We start from the raw sequence: 19067 nt of genomic DNA, 5'->3' as shown, positions 1-19067 counted from the left end.
GTAACAATATTTTTGCAGTTTAACTCCAACTTACAAGCTCTCATTGTCATGGGCTGAGGTGTGAGCCTCTACTTTGTCACCCTTGCAGGTGAAACACGAACAGAAATTTAAGTGAGACAACAGGAAGGATGAGTATTTGGGACTAACACTTGCCATTCATCATGCTATAAGGATCTTACATTTCACTTTTTTCTTTGTATCCCACCTTGTTGAATCAAAACAATTGCTAGCACTTGGGTCCATGTTTAAGATTTTGGCAGTCCTTTTTTCTTCTGTGATGACAAAGCCAGCTCACTGCCCTGTTTTACACTAATGCAGTTCAAAGAGGCATGGTGACAGACAGGGAACAGTGCAGATTCCTCCTCTGACCCTATTGCTGAATTGTGTAATGCTCCCATCAGCTGTTCTGAGGGTGCTGGAAAAACACATCACAATGTGTGTGAGGCACATGAGGGATGTGCACTGCAGAAAAGCCTGGCTTCCTTTTGTTGAACTGTAGAGTGTTTGCAAGTGTGGGCAGTGTGGGAAAGCTGAGTCAGCAAGATCTGGATTTGCAGCATTATTGAGGACACAGTAACTTCATTTGGAGTTGTAGGCGTTTAATAACCTTGAAAATAGAACTGCATGAAATTCTATTTAAGATGTGAGGCATTTATGTCTGCTGAAAGAAAACCTGAAGAAATTACACTTTGTATCCAGAGATAAGGAGGAAAAATTGCCTTCTGTTTTTTCTTTGAAAGCCTGTTTTTCATCAGTGTGTAAAATGCTCACTGACACAAATGAACAGAATTAGTTTGCCTGTAAGGGGGATGGTAGGGTGTTTAAGTGATATTGGATAAAATGCTGCAGATCACTGGACATTAAGAGTAGTTGGATACTGAATCAAGTAATTGAAGCCTAAGGGGAGGCCCACCTTCCACTTCTATTTTGATTGTGTTCAAAATCTCCCCAACAAAGGGTTGCAGTGGCTAATGTGACATAACCTGAGGTGCCATTTAATTATTTTTAGTGGTGGGCACACAGCTGTTTTACTCACTCAGTCACTTAGTGACAGGACAGGTATTAATCACTGATGTTCATATTGTACTGTCTTAAGCTGAGTCTCCATTTTTTGATCTTATGCAGTTTGCTTTAGAGAGTAGGTGGAATACTCCATGTATAGGAGTGTCTTGCACCCCCTGTATATCCCCCTGGCCTGTACTTTGGTTAGGGCACTGTAAATCCTGTTTTTAGCCATCTGGGGCTCTCCAGAGTACATGATGAGATTTTGTATGCTTCAGCCTAAACTACTCAAGATAACACCTTATTGTGACAGGTGTTATCAAGATGGTAACAGATATCCACTGCCAAGACCTGGACAACCAGCAGTGCCATGAGGCACTGGGTCAGCATGTTGTGGTGGAGGCTGACTGTGCTAAGGATAAACCGTGTATGTTTAACTGGAAGTATGTGTTTGGCTTCTTGATGCAGTGCACTTCGCTCTCAGACATTTTCTTGAAGCACAGGATGCTTATTTAGGCCATTGTTAGTGGTCATCAGCCACCTCTTAATGTGGAAAAATCAGTGGTGAGAACTAGTCATAGCCAGAAGAGTGACCAATTATCAGATACTGCTAGTTCTTGGTACAGTCCCTGGAAACCCTCACGCTTATTTCCATGTCTTTTTTTCTTTCAGTTTGTTGTTTGGTTTTTTTTTTTTGCAGAGAGAAAGTATCCATAATCCAATAAGTGAGCCATGAGCAACCTCAATTCTTCCCCTCTTTGGCAGGAAGTCAGCAGCCAAGGCTATAAACTCGAATTTGAACAGTTTGTTCAAATGGTTTGTTTGCCTCTTCTCCCTCAGTCAGGAGCTTTTGTAACCTGTTTGAAGGAGCCCTCAGGCTGGGACAGCTGTGGGCTTGGCTGGCTGAAAAGCATTTGTTGAAGATATTCAGGGGGGAGATAAATGACAGGAGTTTTATGTACATCTTTAGGTTTCGAGGTGCAGAGTGAAACCAGGTGGGATTTCTGACCCAATGGGAGAGACAGAGTGCACAGGAAACCATCTGAAGTGAGGTCTCTCTCCTCCTTGGGTGGGACAGGCTGTTCTTATCTCACTGTAATGCCCTGTACTGCCCCTGCTTAGTCCCGTCCTTATAGCTGGACCATATGAACACATCCTGTGTTTTTCACAGTCCATCTGTAAGTTTTGTACTAGGTGTGAAAGGTTTCAGTGATTTTGACACCCTGCATTTCTTCAGTGGGGCTCTAGAGGACAGCTTTGGTTGCTGCTCAGGACAGAGACCCCATTTGTCTCAAGGCTTGAATACCATTTACCAACGTTATGCTCTCTAAATCATGATATTCAGCTTTACCCATCACTACTTCTCAGTAATCTGTATGAAAAAGAATGCACAAACCTAGGCAGAGGCACGTTTAGATTTGTAGCTGTCCAACAGAATGAAGACACAGCTCTGCTGCTTTCCACTCCCACGTTAGAAAGTTTGTAGTAAGAGCAAGTTAAAAATCAATCTGCAAATGGAGTAAGCCAAAGTCTGAGATGAGTTCCTGATGTATGTCTCCTTTAAGCCAAAGGGACTCAGTCCCTAATCAAATATCTTTAGCTGTTATTTATTAGATTATTACAGGCTTTTTATGTAAACCATAATGTGTTTCAGTAGGCAGACATGAAGAACACTCCTCAAACCATGAACTTTTGAAAATGCACATCTCAAAGTAATTTTACTGTACGTCCCATCATTCTTCTGCTACAGGGAACAGCAATCATTCCATCTCTCATGCCCTTATCCATGGCTCAATAAGGCTGTCTCTGTTCTCCTCACTGGGCTCCTCTTCTGAGCCAACACTTTCCTTCATTTCCTCCCTACTGTGTTCAAGCTTCTCCCTGTGTTTGATCATCTCTGTGGCCCTTTTCTAGTTTATCCTCTCTGAGTTGGAATGACCCAAACTATGCACCCTGTTCACTAAGTCTGAATAAATGGTTTTCAAATGGTGTGGCTATGTGTCCTATTTTGTTACCTACTCTTTTTTAGCATTCTGCTGGGATTTGTCATTGTGACCCCGCTGACAATGGAGCTGGTGATTGCAAGACCTACCCAGGCCTATTTCCTGAGAAAGAGATAATTGCACATTCAGAGCCTGTCACTGTAGATACATACTTAAAGGTAATTTTGTGCCCAAACACATTATTTTGCACTTATCAGTGCAAACATTTTGTCATCTGCTCACTTTATATTGTGTGTACCTAAGATGTAAGACTTAGCTGTCAGCATTAGATGTCATTATTCTGCATAATTTTGTCATGGCACTATTCAGTGTTCTGTCAGGTACTTTGTGACCAGATTGAACCTCATGAAGTCCCAAAGCACATCCCTGAATGGGATCCTGCTGGTTAACTGCTGACAAAATGACATTTATTCCCTATCTCTAGACATGAGAAGAATGTTCCTTCTGCCCACTGATTGTTTAGCTTGCAGGATTGTACCATCTACCCTTTTTTATCTCATAAACGACTGTTTCCCTGTTAATATGTTGGAAGGCATCAAAAGGACGGATCAGCTTTTTCTTTGGTCAGTTTCAAAGACCCTTTCACTGTCAGTGCTTGGAAATTAACCACATGATCCCTGTAAGTATCAATTAGGTTTGCTTTTTTGTACACACAATCTCTCCTAATCTGTGTCGTGCACATATTTTTTTACAAATGGGCAATTCTGAGACACATCTTGTAATAACAGGCAATATCAACTGACAGTTTTCCATCCCATAGGCAATATGAGCAACATGAGCAAATACAAGTGTTTAAAATGAACATTTCTGAGAGTTTAAAATACTTATGATTTCTGATAATTATGAAAGTGACCTTTTAATTGCTCAGACTCTTTAATCACCACTGATTCAGTGATTGCTTTTTTATGTAGAACATAGGGGAATTTAATGGAAGAGGTGAAGTTAATTTTTATTCTGACATTTTTTCACAGAATCTGACTCATACCTCCCTTTAGTTTTTGCTCAATGTTCAACAAAAAAATGAATGTTTTTTATGATGGACTATAAGCTTTTGATTGTCCTGCTAAGCACCAGCTGCAAAATCTGATGTAGTTTATTGTGTGACAAAGCTGAATGTCACACAGTAACTCATTTGAGTAGGAGCCAAGCTAATATTCTTTACTGGGGAAACATGCTCACTAAAATGTTTTTATGGAACTAGGATGTCAGATTCATGACGGAAATTTGGAAAGCCCTGTTTTGGGTGCACTGAAAATGAGTTGTTCAGATGAACAAGCTATTTACACAGACATGTGGTCAATACTGGATACTGGTTTAATCTTCTAGTAATCCAGACATTACCATATGGACAACCTGCACAGATTGATCTGATGAGGCCTCACTGGATAAATGAATATCCTGCTTCAGTTAATTTGCTGAGAGTTTATGTTAGCTTTTATCAGGAGGAAAAAAATGCTTTCCAGCACATAGTTTATTCGCAGTGACATACAAAATGAGACTGATGACAATCGACACAGCAGCTTGTTTGACAAGCAGCTCATGATGGTTTGGACAGTTATCTGGAGGGCTTTCTTTCCATACTTCATTGTTTGTAGCCAATGCACAGCCTTTCCAATGTGGAACCACCTTTGCACATAACATATCAGAGAATGCACTCAGTTTTCTCTTGAATTTTGCTTTCAGTGATGTACCCACAGTAATTGTGTTTAATGCCATAATGGGTTATTTAGTTTTGTTATCAACCTCTGCTTTCTCAATCTTCTGTCCTGTGAGGAACTGCCATATTCCTCCTCTGTAGTTTTCATTTCCCAGGGCATATACAAAGGCATCCACCGTTGGCACAGCCTTGGCAATAAGGGCAGGAATCTGTCATGAGACACAATATTTATTACTGGGAAAACACACTGAGAAGCCAACGGGCTGATTTCAGCCTATGTTTAGTTTCCCCTTACCAGAAAAAGCCTGTCTCCAATGGCATTAGCTTTCTACTCCCAGACGGGGAAGAAGTAAAAGCAATTTGGCTGGTGGGAAGTCCTACTAAGGAAATTACAGTTTACAGGAGAAAGAATTTAGGTTGGCATTGCCTGAAACAGGGATAATTCAGTTGCCATTGAATACAAGCACTTAGGATGAGTGAAAGGTGTGCCATGGACACCTTTGGATGGATAAGCAGGCTGATGTTGCTAGCACACTTAACGTGGGATACTGAATACAGTAATGCATTTGGTGACCTGAAACTGGGCTGATTTTGGGGGGAGGCACGGAATGAAAGTTGAAATGTTTGATGTGATATTACAGCAGTGATGATTCCAGCTGTGGCTTTGGAGCCAAGACTCATTGAAGAAAGGGGAAGAAGGAAGCAGCAGAACCTTAGGAGTAGTCAATTACAGCTTCCTTGAGGACAAGTAAGTATTAGATATAAGAATGAGACAAACAGTGAATTTAAAACTGAAAATTCTAAGCTGGTACCTCACTCTGGGAAGGACAAAAAGCTCCTACATGACATAGAACAGGACAGGTTACACACCCCTAACTAACTGCTAAGGAAAAATACCCCTGATTTCCTAAATTTTTGCTTGATCAAAGCAATAATACAATGCCTGTTGTATCACTGTGCTTACCTGTTTTCGCTAAAAAATGGCAGATGAACAGAATGCTTTGAGGAAAAGGACTACTTCTTATACATGTTTTTACAAATAAACCCAGTAGTGAGTAAACTGTCATTGTCCCATAGAGAGAGAGAGAGAGGGGAGTGAGGAGAATCTCAGTGTTTGGGTTCTGAGGTGGTGCTGACGTACCATGCGGTATTTTGGTGGAATGAACATCACGTTTTCCACTGCTGCGTAGGAGCACAGCAGGCAATAGGGACCCCAGCAAATGACCAGCGTCTTCAATGGTAAACCAGTATTAAACTGAAAAACAAGAGCAATAGGTTTCCTTGTGTTTCACAGTCACTGTGGGACCGTGGCTTGTGTTCAGTAGCAGGAGAGGATCAGCCAACAGGATATGGGACAGAAACATAAGCACCAAATCAGCACCAAAGCCCTGATCCTGGGCACGGGTGGGGAGTGGCAGAGGAGACAAAACACCTTGTGGTAGATCAGATAAATCAGTGTGTGCTAGATACAGAAGCCATGGCCAGTAACTGCTGCTGAGGGGAGACAGCAATGTGAAAATTTAAAAGCAGATTAAAAGGATTAATATTTTGCTGACTTCCTAGATAGTCTTATAGACAAAGTATGTGGCACCACTGCTGGTGCAACAAATGGATGCAGTAGCTCTGCTGTGGTAGGAGGATTTCTCTGTCCTTTATGCTAGGGACCTATCCATGGTGTTTGTGGCCAGCTGTTCCCAAGTATCTTATAAATATTAATGACTAAAGAAGTGATAATTTCATCCTTAAATTTTCTGCATTCTAACTTGTCTGTGCAGCTACAGAGTATCGTGGGAAAGAAATCACATGCTAGTGCATACAAAGTCACTTGAAAAAAGTAATAGACATGATAATGAACACTGAGATTTGTTCAAGACATATATAGAGGACACATGTATTTATTCCAGTCAGCTACAAAAAAGTCTACCTGACTGTCTCTGTCAGTATAACGTTTCTCTTGAGATCTGACTGTCTTTACTGAGTGCAGGGGTTGGGCTGTGCCCACCAGCCATGCACAGTGCCCCAGACTGTACAGCCTGCACCACAACAAACAACTCATAGAATCACCACATTACATTTCCATAAACCTGCCACACCAGAACAATTCCTTTGTTTCCAGCTCATAAATATGTCTGAATTTCCTCAGCCAAGTGTTAGCACAATGTGTCTGGGAAAGCCCTTCTCCCCATGGGGTGCCTGCGTGTTCCCTTGCAGAGCTGTAGTTCTGTCTGACTTCCTCAGCCATAAACCAAAGGCCTGTAGCAAAGCAGGAAATAACAATCCTTCCTGAGATAAATTTCTCTGGATAAATATTGATATGCTATTGGCAAATATTCTGTATGCTCTGTGTTTATTTTTTGAGGAGAGGTGGACCAATGTTAATGAAGGGAAATCTTCAGGATCACTGGTCCAACTCCCTCTTTGATGGGGAACTGTTTACAGGACTAGGTTAGGGTAAATGTGATTGTCTGGTAAAATGTTGACATTTCCAAGGATGGTGTGTCCATGGACATTCTGAATGGCTCCATCATTGCACTACTCAAGTAGCACTGGGGAGTTAGGATAGAAGGAGCTGAGTCAAAGTCTTTGTGAAAGAAATTGTTTTTTTTTCCAAGAACTTCATCTCTACTGAATGCAGACCTATTTTGTCAAGGTGATTGCAGGAGTTCAGGGAGCTTTCTTACCTTAAAGTGCCCAGTTTTCCTGAACTTTTGGTGTATGGACTGATAGGCTGTCAGCATGATGAAGCCTGGGATCATGAAATTGAAAGTGGACAGAGCAAAAAGGAATGTGACATAGTTTCTGGAAAAGGTGAGGAGGGGAGAAAAAAAGAGAATATTAATTCAAATCCAGTGCATCTCTGTAAACTTGCTGTATTTACCAAATTGTAATTTGAAAATTGCTAAAACCACTTTTGTCAACGTGCTTCAGGTGCAGCATTCACTAAAGGCCAATTAAGTTGTGCCATGCTATTGTGTGTAGGATGGATAGTATTGTAGAAAATCATAACAGTTGTTTGTATTCTAAACCCAAACATCACTACCCAGACTTCTGTGTTGGCCTGCATAAAGCCAGACATTCTGGAAGAGTTTCAAGCCCTAAACCCAGAGAAGATGCAATGTACAGAAGAGTGAGGGAGTGGCAGAAAGCTGAGCACCAGCCTCTCCCACAGAGGAAGCTGACTTTAGCTGTTCCCTGTGCCACCACGCGAGTCCAGGCAGCCTTGGGTGATGCCTGCCTTGTCCCAGCTGCTGGGAGGGATATCTGCCCCAGGAACAGTGGTGGGCACAGCTGGGGGGGGTTTGTGCCACCAAGGCCATCCTAGGGATGGCAGCCTCCACTCTGCTCCTGTGGGAGCTGGCCCTGGCCCTCACCTGTCCCCTTTGCTGTAGTCCAGGGTGCAGCAGGTTCGGAGGGGCTCGTAGTCGTATTCTCCCCACCCCAGCAAGGGCATCACGGACCAGAAGGCAGCAAACAGCCATGCAAACAGCATCATGGAGGCAGCTGTGCTCCACTGCAGCCTGCTCCCTGTGGGAAGAGGAAAGGGGGTCTCCATGCCCTGGACAAAACCACTGGAAACAGATGTCAGGCCCTTGGGCCTCAGGCAGAAACAAGCAGTTGTTCATGTTTTGTACCCTGAAGCTGATCTGAGTCTGAAGGAGTCAGTCTTCCATAAAATATGAAGGAAGCTTTTAGGAAACAGCAAACTGTACTTCCCTTTTGTGTGTTTTACTTAGACAAATGCTGCATTGCTGCTCAGCTTTGTAGCATGCTGGAGATACAGCTGCTGTTACAAACATTATGCTTTGTGTTTTGGGAATGTATTTAAAGACAGATGAGCCAGAGAGCAGAATGAACAGGGTGAGGCAATAAACAGTGTTTGAAGAAACACCATTGCAGGGTGCGGGTCAGATCAGAAAAATGACTCTGCACACACTCCCCAGCCTCTGCCTTCTTCCTTCCTGCCTGGCCAGGAGTTCACTGCATGTGTGGATATCTGATACACCCTGTTCTAAAATTACTGGTCACCAATATATATGTGAAAATATATATATACAACCTGAGAACAGTGCTTCTTCTAAAAATACTAGTGGACAAGTAATTTTGCCCTTAAGATGATCACTTAGCCTATAACAGGAAATGTGAAGCTCAGCATTAGTAACTTTTTTCTAATTTTATAATAAAGCATTCCCTTGTGCCCATCTCATCCAGTTCCATCAAATGCCATAGGAATGTAATGAAAGACTGCAAACTTGAGAAGACACAGAAGTATTTCTTCATGGAGAAGACAGGCAGGCTTCCTTGCTGCTGCAGGCTATTATGCTAGCCCCACTGCTTGCATGTAAAAAGGTCTGGATAATTTTGTTATTGAGGGCAGTGGCTGTCGTCATGCTCACGCTGAGCAGCACCAGCAAGGAGTGCAGTGACTTTCCCCAGCACTCCTTTCTAATCCAATCTCCCATTAGGGACAAGTAATGATGCAATTTTCACTGAGGCTGGGGAGCAATCTTTTTGTCTGCTCTTAGGCAGCAGCATCATGAGAGCAGGCAGGAAGATTCTGGCCAATTCTGATCTTTCCCTGAGAGGTGAAGGACCAGGGATGAGGTGCAGGAGATGGGTCCCTGCCGTGGGGCTGGACGTGGCTGACTCGTGAGTGAAGGACATCTGGGGCCATGGAGGCTGGAGATCCCCATGAGACAGCAGCTCCAGGAAGAGACACAGACTCTACAGCAGCTATTTGGTGTTCTACTATTCTTGTGTATTTTAAAAAGGGAAAATAAAGGGTGCTAGTCAAACTGCCCTTTTACAGGAGTTCTGGTTCCATTCCTCTCCTTTTTCTTATCTTAAAGAGGTTCTTAAAGTAAAAAAAAAATTAAGTTTGAATTGCATTAAAAATCAGCTTGGAAAATTTGTTTGGTGCAGGTGTTCAAAAATTCATCATGGGAAAAGACAGTGGTACAATGCATTTATATAACGAGGAAAATGAAAGAAAAAACTCTGTGTGAAATATTCTAGGTTTTTTATTTGATACTTGCAATAAAAATTTTGATTTTTTAATAATTAAAAACATAATTTTATAATGATTATTATAATGACTAATGGAGAATTGTTAATAATGACTAATATCTGTCTTTATATGATTACTACATAGAAGATATAATTTGGCTGCAAAGGCTTAAACACTGCTTTGTAGTACTCACATAATATGACTCTAGAATTACATAGAGAAAAATAAAAGAATAGTTTTTGATTTAGGGGACTAGAAATAGAAGTGAAAGTTTTTAGTAATTAGTAATTCCAAAACTCCCAGCCGAAAGAAGCAATGTAGCCTAAGCATCTAATTACTTCAGTGTTTGTGCCTTTTCTATGAAAAACTGTAGGGAAAAAAATTATTTTAGTTACTTTTCTGTGGGAGTTAGGGACCACCATTTTCTTATTAGATGTAGAATAAAAGGAGTATGCAGTAATGGTCTGGCACCAGGTTTGTCACAACAGCCTGTCTTTGGAAAGTCCATTTCTGGGGCTGAGCTCATCTTTTCTCTCACATTTAAGGGGCCCCTCTTTGGATGCTTGAAGAGGAGAGAATCAGAACTAATAAAATCAAACTTTTCCTTTTGGCTTTGACCTTTTGCGAAATGAGATTAATGGTGAAGTAGACCTGGTGAAATCAGCTGCTGGCTAACCCTTCAGAAAATATTTACACACAGAAGTAGCTAAAAATACATGAATGTAAAATTAGAAGAGCTTGAGATTATTTTAGTTTTATTCAGAAAAAAACACTTTCAGTACAAGAACAGTGAAAGAATTGTACTGTGTTCATGTGGCAAAATTGTTCTCGCCTGAGAAGGCTGAGAGCAAGAGCACAAGTTGAGAGCAGTTTAGCTGTTTTTGTGCACAGCAGGCCATTGCTTTACCTTAAATGCCCTTTCTTGGCCTGACAAAATTTAATGTAATATCTGTGTAGGTCCTAATTCAATTAAATGCATATGCAAGGGGTCCAGCATATGCTTACAGATATCATTCCTAATTGTGGCCCTGTGCTGGCAGTTTGGTCCTATTAAGTCTAATCACTCTTGTGCTCTGGTTTTCTCTCTTTGAAAAGTAAAAGGGAAGTCTCTCTTTTCCAGACAGTGAAATATTAATATAGGGAATTTTAAACAATTTCTCTAATTGATTTGGAACAGAAAGACTACTCTCCCATCAATCAAAGATTACTAAAATTGTGATGCCAAAAGATGAACTTTTAGCAAGTGCTAAATAGAGCATGGAACCTTAATGTTTTTGATCATGAAGGGCAGTTTTTAGTGATATAATCATAAACTATATCTCAGGGTTTAGTTTGCAGAAACATTTATGAATTTTTTTTTTAAGATTTATGATTTATTCAAACATTTAGCTGATTTTCACAGACTAAAAAATACATCTCTGATACCATGGCTACCTTTTAGCTAGATTTCAGTCTGCTGTTCAAAAGAAGTGTCTCAAATAAAAGGTTAACAGGATTTTCTATGATGGAGAGGAAAATAGTCCCTTTTCCTCATTCTTGCAAATGGTTAATATAATATTAAATTATAATATATTCCAGGACAGTTTATGGCTTGTACCAAACTTAATGGCATGGATCATTTAAAGTTAGCTAAGGTTGTCAAAGACAGCAATATCTGAAAATCTGATAAGGAAAAATATCTATCAGTCATAAATAAAATAGGTGCTAGCCCCTAGTTCATCTGCAGTGCAAAAGCACCAGTCACTGGTGCTGACAAGTATTCATTTTTTGTAGGAATAAGAAAGCTGTAGTGTGTAATAGCTTCTTTTGTGCATATCATTATAAAGAGCTCTTTAAAATAACCTAAGGGATATTTTTACTCCATTGTTTTTTTTTTAAATTTTGCTATGGTTCACCATGATCTTAGACTGTCTTGGTGATTGCCTCCTGCTTCAGTGAAAAACACAAGATCTATATAAACATCGACATTTTGTCAGGGAAAACGGATACAGGTGCAAAATTAGATGAAGGGAAGGTGGCAGAGTGGATGAGTCAGTGTGACAGGAGTTTAGGACTTTCTCCTAATTTGACAGAGCTGACAGTGGCAGTTTTAGCAAATGGTAGTTTGGTAATCCTTGAATACTGATATAAAACCCAGGTTACATTGGTTGTTAAGGATTAAATAAAAGTCACTGTAATTCTACTTTTAGAAATTGAATGCTGCTGTGAAATCCTTGCTGGTTTTGATTGTCTTCTCTTTTATAATATTGAGAGAAATACGGATATAAATCACTTCAGATTTTCTGTTTTCCCCTAATTCTTAAATGCAAGTAAAAAATCTATATATTTTTTTAATTTCCTTTTAAATCTGTAACTTTATGCTGTGCTTATGAACTGACCAGGATACTTTCCCTCTTCACAAACGTCTAATGGCAGCGTGAATGGAGTGTGAATGGCCAGAGAGGAACTGACAATGTCTACCTTGATCTAAACTGTGATCTAAACTGTCACCTTCTGGCCTGAATACTGCTGCTGAGAAACAGCTTCCTCAGAATCTGTGCTTTTCTTCTTCACTGCCAGGCACTAACATATAACTACTTCTGTTTTCTCCTTTCCCCCCTAATGATCAAATTTTAAAATCTTTTTTTCCCATCTTGCTGGAGATTGACATTGATACCCTCCAGATTCCCCTGATATTTCTCCTCTTACTGCATACTTTTAGGTTATCCCTCTAGTTCTCTCCTCTTTGCTCTGAAAGTAGCATTTCATAGACCCCTGAGCCACACTTAGGGAATGAAAAGAGTTGCCCATTGTGGTTGCTTGGAAGTAAAAGAAACAAGAGAGGGGAGAGTAAAATGACCTTCTCTTGCCACTCTGCCCCACATGAACAGTATAATACTGTTTTCTTCCATATGCCAAGCAATATCAACCTGATTTCTGGCGAGTGACTTGTCTAGTCATCAATACACTTTAAAGAGAGTGCCTTGTCACTTAGGGCTGTGCTGACTTCCAAATCTATAAAAACCTGGTCAGTTTTCAGAATGTTGCAGAAAAAATTTGTGACATTAGCATCCAGAACGGTTGTAAAGTCCCAAGTTATCCTATCATCATAGCAATCTCTTACATTCTCATCAGCTCTTTCTTCCCAGAAATAAGGACAGTGAATAATCAAGTGCCAAGCTGAGGAATGCCACAACAGATGTTTTCTTTGGAAACTATTAGGACATAACAAAAAAACCTGGGGATGATGTAATTGAGCCTGGAAGGAGTACCACATCCTGGGGAATGAAGATAAAAGGCTTTTATTTTAGGTAAAGGTATTTTGTACCTTCTGTGCAGGCATGCAACTCGAACCAATGTCAACAGGAGTTTAATGTATGGATTGAGAACACAGAATAGCCTGTGGGCTTGGTGTAGCACATCTGTGAAATATGACTTAATCTTCCTTGCAATCAGCATGTGAAGAATTGAACTAGAAGGGGCTGGTTTAACTGGAATAACCACAGGGCATGAGCACCTTCTGGGTTTTTAATTTTGTTTTTCAAAATGTTCACTATAGGAGCCATGTTTGGCCATCAGTAAGTAACAATTTGAGCAAAGTAAAGAAGCTTGTGCCCTTAGGGTCCTTCTGCCTCTGCTCTTAATGCAGTGTATGTTCTTGACTGGAGGAATCCATGACACAAAAGCATTAAAGCCAATGTGGCAGAGGGTAAAATGTCTTTCCCAGACATGCTTATTTTCAGGCTCTCTCTTGTAAAATACAGATGCTCCTCTTCCAGCTCCAAATGTATTTCAATGTCCAAGAGCTGTTAATATGGGTTTAGCTCACAGACTGCATTATTTGGGGCTTTTATCTTGACAAATGAAAAAATACATTTCATTGCCTGAGCTCAATTCCTGCAAAAACTGCAGAACTAAAGAAGTTTACAACCTTTCCTCGACAGGATCATCAGACTGACCATATTCCCTGTGTGCTTTGGGTGTGTTTTGCCATTTGCTGCTGGAACCACATGGAGGCTGTGCCTAAAAAGCTCTGTGGGTAAAAAAAAAGTCTCTTGCACCCCAAAATGCCTGTGTGTTGCACAAAGGGGCTGCTGAGCTCTGTCTGCCCAATCATGCCTCTTCATGGGCTCTGTTCCAGCCACTGTCTCTGCAGAGGCAGCTCTCTGCTTACACCAAATTTATCTATAGTTAGTAAAATCTGCATGGACATGATCTGTTTGGTACACAGCAGGGTGTTGGATGAAAGTTCAAGATGAATAGATTTTTCTTCAATATGAGGAATTGGATTTTATTTGGGATTTTGTTTTAAAGACTACTTATGGATTAAGAGAAAGCATGGCAAGAGGGTCACAAATTGGATGTGATGTGGATGAGGAAATATCTCCTGAACGTGGTTGATAATTTCCTCCTGTATGGAAAGAAGTCCTTTCGAGAAACTGTTTATATTTGGTCTGTCTAGGGTGTAAGAAAAACAAGCTTATATGTAAGTTACACAAATAATAAGAATGTGCCTGCTTTGATTCTCAGAAACCTAAGCCAGCTGCCTTTTGCAGGATGTGGGTAGGGCTGTGAGGTAAATTGTAGCTCTTACTTGTACAGTAGTGGTGGTATCGATCCCAGGCGACAGCAGCACTGGAGCTAATGCTGGCCAGTGCCGTCAGGAAGCCATGGAATCCATGGATTTGACAGCCATCAGAGCCATAGGGCCAGTATCTGTCAACAAACAAGGAATATATTAAGAAAATGATAGAGAAAGGTGAAGACATCTTTGGAAATTGCATGGACAGAGAGGGTACAACGATAGCCTGTGCTCATCCTATCAGTCTGAGAAACACTGTGAAAGATGTGACTGTGCTTGCATTTAGGCATTTGCCAGCATTTTTCTTGCTGTGGTGTCTCTTACAGTACAACACCTATTTGTACTCTTAATACTGAGCAGAAAATATAACCCTGTAAATGTGTATTGAAAAGTTGGGCTTTTAAAATTTGAAATCTGCTTTTCATCCAAATATCCAGATCTTCAAGATTTGCGTCCTTTGTGAGGAGCCAGCTTGTCAATGTGTGCAAGTCAGTGCAACACAACAAACAGATAAAGACTTGCAGACAAATTTGGGGTCAATCTAGAGGTTAGTGAAGTGATATTTCGATATTCAAGTAGCTTCTATAACCATTGGTAAAGCTGTCTGGTTAAATGTCTTCTCTAGTCAGTCTTAAAATCTGTCAGTGATTATATGCAGTAAAATCTGCTTTTCTATTTGCCTGGTAGAACCATGCAGGGTTTTGTTTTGCTGTTTCAGATCGAGGGAATGAGAAGGTTGGCTATGACTTATGGTAGAAAGAGAGACATTTAATTAGTTAGACCTCTTAGAACTTAAGCTGTTAATTTTCATGTGGCTCTTCTGAGCATGCTTTAGGAAAACCTTTCTGCCTTACCTGAGGAAGCTGGAAAAGGCAGCGATGAATGCATTGATGCAGATCCCACAGTCGGCCAGGGCAATGCTGAGAACCAGCAGATTGCTGGGTGTTCGGAGCTCTTTGATTTTTCGGAAAGAAATAATTGTCAAGCCATTCAGACAGAAACCAAGCAGGGCTGAAAGACAGAATTGTTTGGTGTGATTCGACTGGAAATGGGAAATATCTACAATGATACTGCTGTTTTCTTTGATGAGAGAACAACAATTACAGTGGAATCTTCTTGTGCACAGGGAATATATCTGTAGTGGTCAGTCTGCACGCAAGTTACAAAGGCTTTCAGAACAGAGGTGACAGCTCAAGCCAGTGCTTCAGATCTCATCAGTCATGTGGAGCAGAAGCGGTTTGATCTTATTTGTAATTCTGCCTTTTGTGATAATAAGAGAAACTTATATTAAAATCAATTACTGATTGACAGGCTCATGATTCAGGGTTCAGAGCAAGTGAGATGCAGAGGAGGCAGTTTCAGGAGAGCTGACAGCCAGCACATGCTGTTAGTGTACATATGTCCAGGCCTGACCTTAACAGAGAAATGGTTTCTGTTTAATATCCATTTTAACATTCTTTTTTGCTTAACCACAGGAATGCCTCAGCCATGTTTTAGTCAGCCTGCCTGCCTTTGGGCTTCTGTCTCAGGGTAGCCTACACCATGCTTGAATCACACCAGCTCAATCTTATTACTCTCCCTCGTCAGTAGACTATACATGGAAAGGAATAATCTAATTATGAAAAGCAGTCACTGATAGATTTAAAAAAAATAAGTTTATGTTGGTCTTCAGAGAGGGATCCAAGCAACCTGAGCTATACACCCAGCACAGAGCTGTGACATTCTGATGCCCATCCTTCTCTGGTTTAAACTCAAGCTTTGTCCTTTAATGCCCTTTTCAAGGCGACCTGAATTATTTTAGCTCTTATGAGGCTCTGATTCAACATCCAGTCTCTAAGTTTCAGTTAGATGAGTAGCACTATGTCTTTGTGTTCTTCTCAGAAAAAAGAAATGATGCAGCACAGAAAAAATCCTTATCCCCTAATTTTGTAAAGTAGTGTAGTTACTTATGCTTATTGTCTTAATTCTGTGGTTACATAAGATGGATGATTTTTTTTTCTAGTCAGAAATCCTGCTTCTACCTTAATTGCATTAATGGCTGATGGCATAACCATAGTAACAGCTGATGTGTGTCTATCATTACACAACATATAACAAAATATTTCCAGGAGAAATATTTGGAGCCATTTGAGATCTGCTGTTTTTATTTCCTCCCTGCCAGATTATCTCCCGCCCACAGGGTAAAACTGCTGTCAACTCTCCCAAATGCAGAGAAGCCTTTAGGAGAGAAGTGTTCTGAGCATTTTTAGAGTAGAGTTGAAGAGTTATTACTATATAATATTTTTTTCTATCTTTTGCCTGTTTTTGGAAGCCTCAGGCTTTACCAGATTCTGCGTTCTGCAGAACGTCAGCGTGAGTGTACAAACAAAGAACTTACTAAATTTTTTAAAAAAACTTTGAATTTTCATTGTTAGATCAGCAAAGATGTCCACTTAATAAAGTGATGCAACTCTTTAACACAACATTTTTTTGCAAACTGCACTTAGAAGCTGCCATAAAAAAATGAGAGTTCTTCATTGCCTTTGTCTCAGAGTGTTTCAGAAAGTGAATTAATCCTTGATTATTTAGCTTGGTCTCCTAACCCAAGTGACAATTATAAAGTTTTATTGCCAATCTACTAGGCACATTTGGCCTAAAACCCAATGGGAAATACTTGTGTTTAGTAAACCATAAATGTATTAAGCTACACCTAGTTTTAATGGAAGGTTACCATGGGATTCTTTGCTGGAACTTCCACAGCTGCAGGTCCCCAGCAGGCTGCAGCCCCTGGCACAGGGCAGGGCTGGCAGGGCTGTGGTGCCCCAGCAGGACCCAGCTCTTGGGCTCTGCCAGTCCCCAGTGCTGTCCCTGTCCTTCTGCTGCTTCCCACCGTGCAGGACAGGAGAGCAGATCCTGCCAGGCTGTGCACATGGCTCAGGGACTGTCAGCCAGGCTTAGCCCTGGGCTCTGTTTAGGCAGAAGCTGCCCCTGGGCAAGAAGTAGAAGCTTTTTCCTTTCTCTTCCAAGGAAGAGTGTCTGACATTTCCAGCTTTCCTTGCAGCCAGATATGAGCTCGGGTGCAAGGTGAAGGTGAGCACCCATGCTCCATGTTCATGGGGTGAGCCAATGAGCATTTATCCCACTCAGATGGTGATTGCAGTTTCTCCTCCTCTGCCTTTGGGCCCCATGATTCCCACATCCCCCTCTGAGCAGCACTATGTAGGAATGGGATCCCAGGCCTGGGACTGACACCAACATAATCCTAGCTATGAGCCTTTGCTACCTGCCAGGTAGATACAAATTCACAGTTTTGTTACAGTCCCTCAATAAGTGGCATATGCCTTAAGAAAATATCACATTGGCTAAATGAAACTGATATAGTTTGTTACATTTACCCAGCAGCCATTAATTGCAGCACTACCAATGCAGTCTGGATGTATGGTAACAGTTTACAGGTTTTTTTTTGAGCTATCATGTTTGATTGTAAGACAGCCATCACAACCCACTAAACAAGCAGTCCAATTTTATTGAGAGATTATCACTCATTTAAACTTCTTTCCCCAGAGGAAGATAAAATTGCCCCTAAAAGTCAACAACAAAATATTACATCCCAAATTCCTGAGAAGAGAGCTGAGTAGCAAGTACTTCACTGCTGTGCACAGTGCACAGATATTCACAGCAAAGAGCGTGCAGCTCACCCTGATTTACTGACCAGAAGTACTGGTGATGTAGCCACAGTAACCAGGGTCAGCATAACACAAATGCTACTGTTCACCTCAATTTCCCTTCCCCCCTCTTACCAGAAATAATAGGAGGAAAACCATCTTATTGCTGCTGAGGTCCCATACCGAACTTACCTTCTACCAGCAGGGCAGTGCCAATGGCAAACACTTCTATTTCAGTGAAGCCTTCAGGAAGAGGGTGTGCAGTGACCATCCTTATGGTAAATATGCCAAAAGATTTAACCTCTGCCCTCTGTTATAGCTGTGGGGCTCTGGATCTCTCTACTTCCAGTAGCCCAAGGCTTCTTAAAGGAGCAGCTCACGTGCAAACACATGCTGCTATTATATAAAAGCTTTGGGGTTTTTACTCCCACCACTACAATCCCTGCAGGAATGTTATTAATGATGGGACTAGCATCAACCCGCACTCCCCCTTCCCCGGCAAATCGTATTTCAGACACCAGCAAAATGAAAGCATTCATTGTAATTACAACAAGTTCTTTGTAGATACAAGATTAGGAAACCTGTCCAGTTAATTTTGCAACACTGGAAAAGAATTAAATGTTGTGGAACAAAGAAAACATGTAATTGGGGAGTGACCTGAAAAACAAAGGGGCACTCACTGAGTTGATAATTAGAGGAAAAGTATGAACCAATAATTTCTGCAGCTTGTAGATCTTCCCCTCACCCATTTCTTTAGAAACTGGCCAGTGTATTTTTCTGGCAATGACTGTTCTCTATATTAACATATTTCCTCTTTGTAACTGAGGCTTAAATTAATGTGCACACTGGCACAGCTTGATTAAAGACAAACACAATTTACTGATTTGGGGCCCTAAACATACAAGGATGTGAGTGAGTTGCTCAGTGGTGAGCACTCCCAGGAATCACTGCACCATCCTTTTGGAGATGTTTGGGGGCTGTAGTCTGGGTGTACAGGGGCTCTGGAGTATGTGCAGCATGCAGCTGGTCCAACCTCCAGCTCATTGCCTTAACCAGGTGCCACTAGCACGACAGTTGCTTCTTTGATATGTAACTTTCTTCATCCTGATAATCCTACTGCAAAATGGGAGCAAAAAGGGATATGAGTACAGGGGATATGAGCTTCCCCCATCTCAGGCCCCGCACTGTGCTGACC

General features: G+C 41.1%; 2 protein-coding genes across 5 annotated transcripts in view; one reads left to right on the top strand and one right to left on the bottom strand.

Moving 5' to 3' along the window:
* Positions 1–19067, top strand: part of LRIT1 (leucine rich repeat, Ig-like and transmembrane domains 1) — a 108542-nt gene that overhangs the window by 67528 nt on the left and 21947 nt on the right. The gene's annotated exons all lie outside the window — the stretch shown is intronic.
* Positions 2596–18383, bottom strand: RGR (retinal G protein coupled receptor). The gene is made up of 7 exons (XM_023930304.2): positions 18065–18383; positions 15083–15239; positions 14241–14362; positions 8034–8187; positions 7344–7461; positions 5804–5917; positions 2596–4871 (listed from the first exon to the last, which is right to left on the bottom strand). The coding sequence occupies exons 1-7, from the start codon at positions 18141–18143 to the stop codon at positions 4728–4730; spliced, it is 888 nt and encodes a 295-aa protein (XP_023786072.1). The 5' UTR covers positions 18144–18383; the 3' UTR covers positions 2596–4727.

Source organism: Cyanistes caeruleus, chromosome 8, assembly GCF_971803275.1.
Source record: "Cyanistes caeruleus chromosome 8, bCyaCae1.hap1.1, whole genome shotgun sequence".
NCBI lineage: Eukaryota > Metazoa > Chordata > Aves > Passeriformes > Paridae > Cyanistes > Cyanistes caeruleus.
Note: the sequence above shows the minus strand (reverse complement) of the source record. Positions and strands in the feature narration are given on the sequence as shown.

Excerpts from the sequence above, each read along its gene's own strand:
- RGR (XM_023930304.2), bottom strand. The coding sequence starts at position 18,143 with ATGGTCACTGCACACCCTCTTCCTGAAGGCTTCACTGAAATAGAAGTG. Across the intron at positions 14,363-15,082 it reads GCCTTTTCCAGCTTCCTCAG|ATACTGGCCCTATGGCTCTG; the intron begins GTAAGGCAGAAA and ends GTTTGTTGACAG. Across the intron at positions 8,188-14,240 it reads ATACCACCACTACTGTACAA|GGAGCAGGCTGCAGTGGAGC; the intron begins GTAAGAGCTACA and ends CTCTTCCCACAG.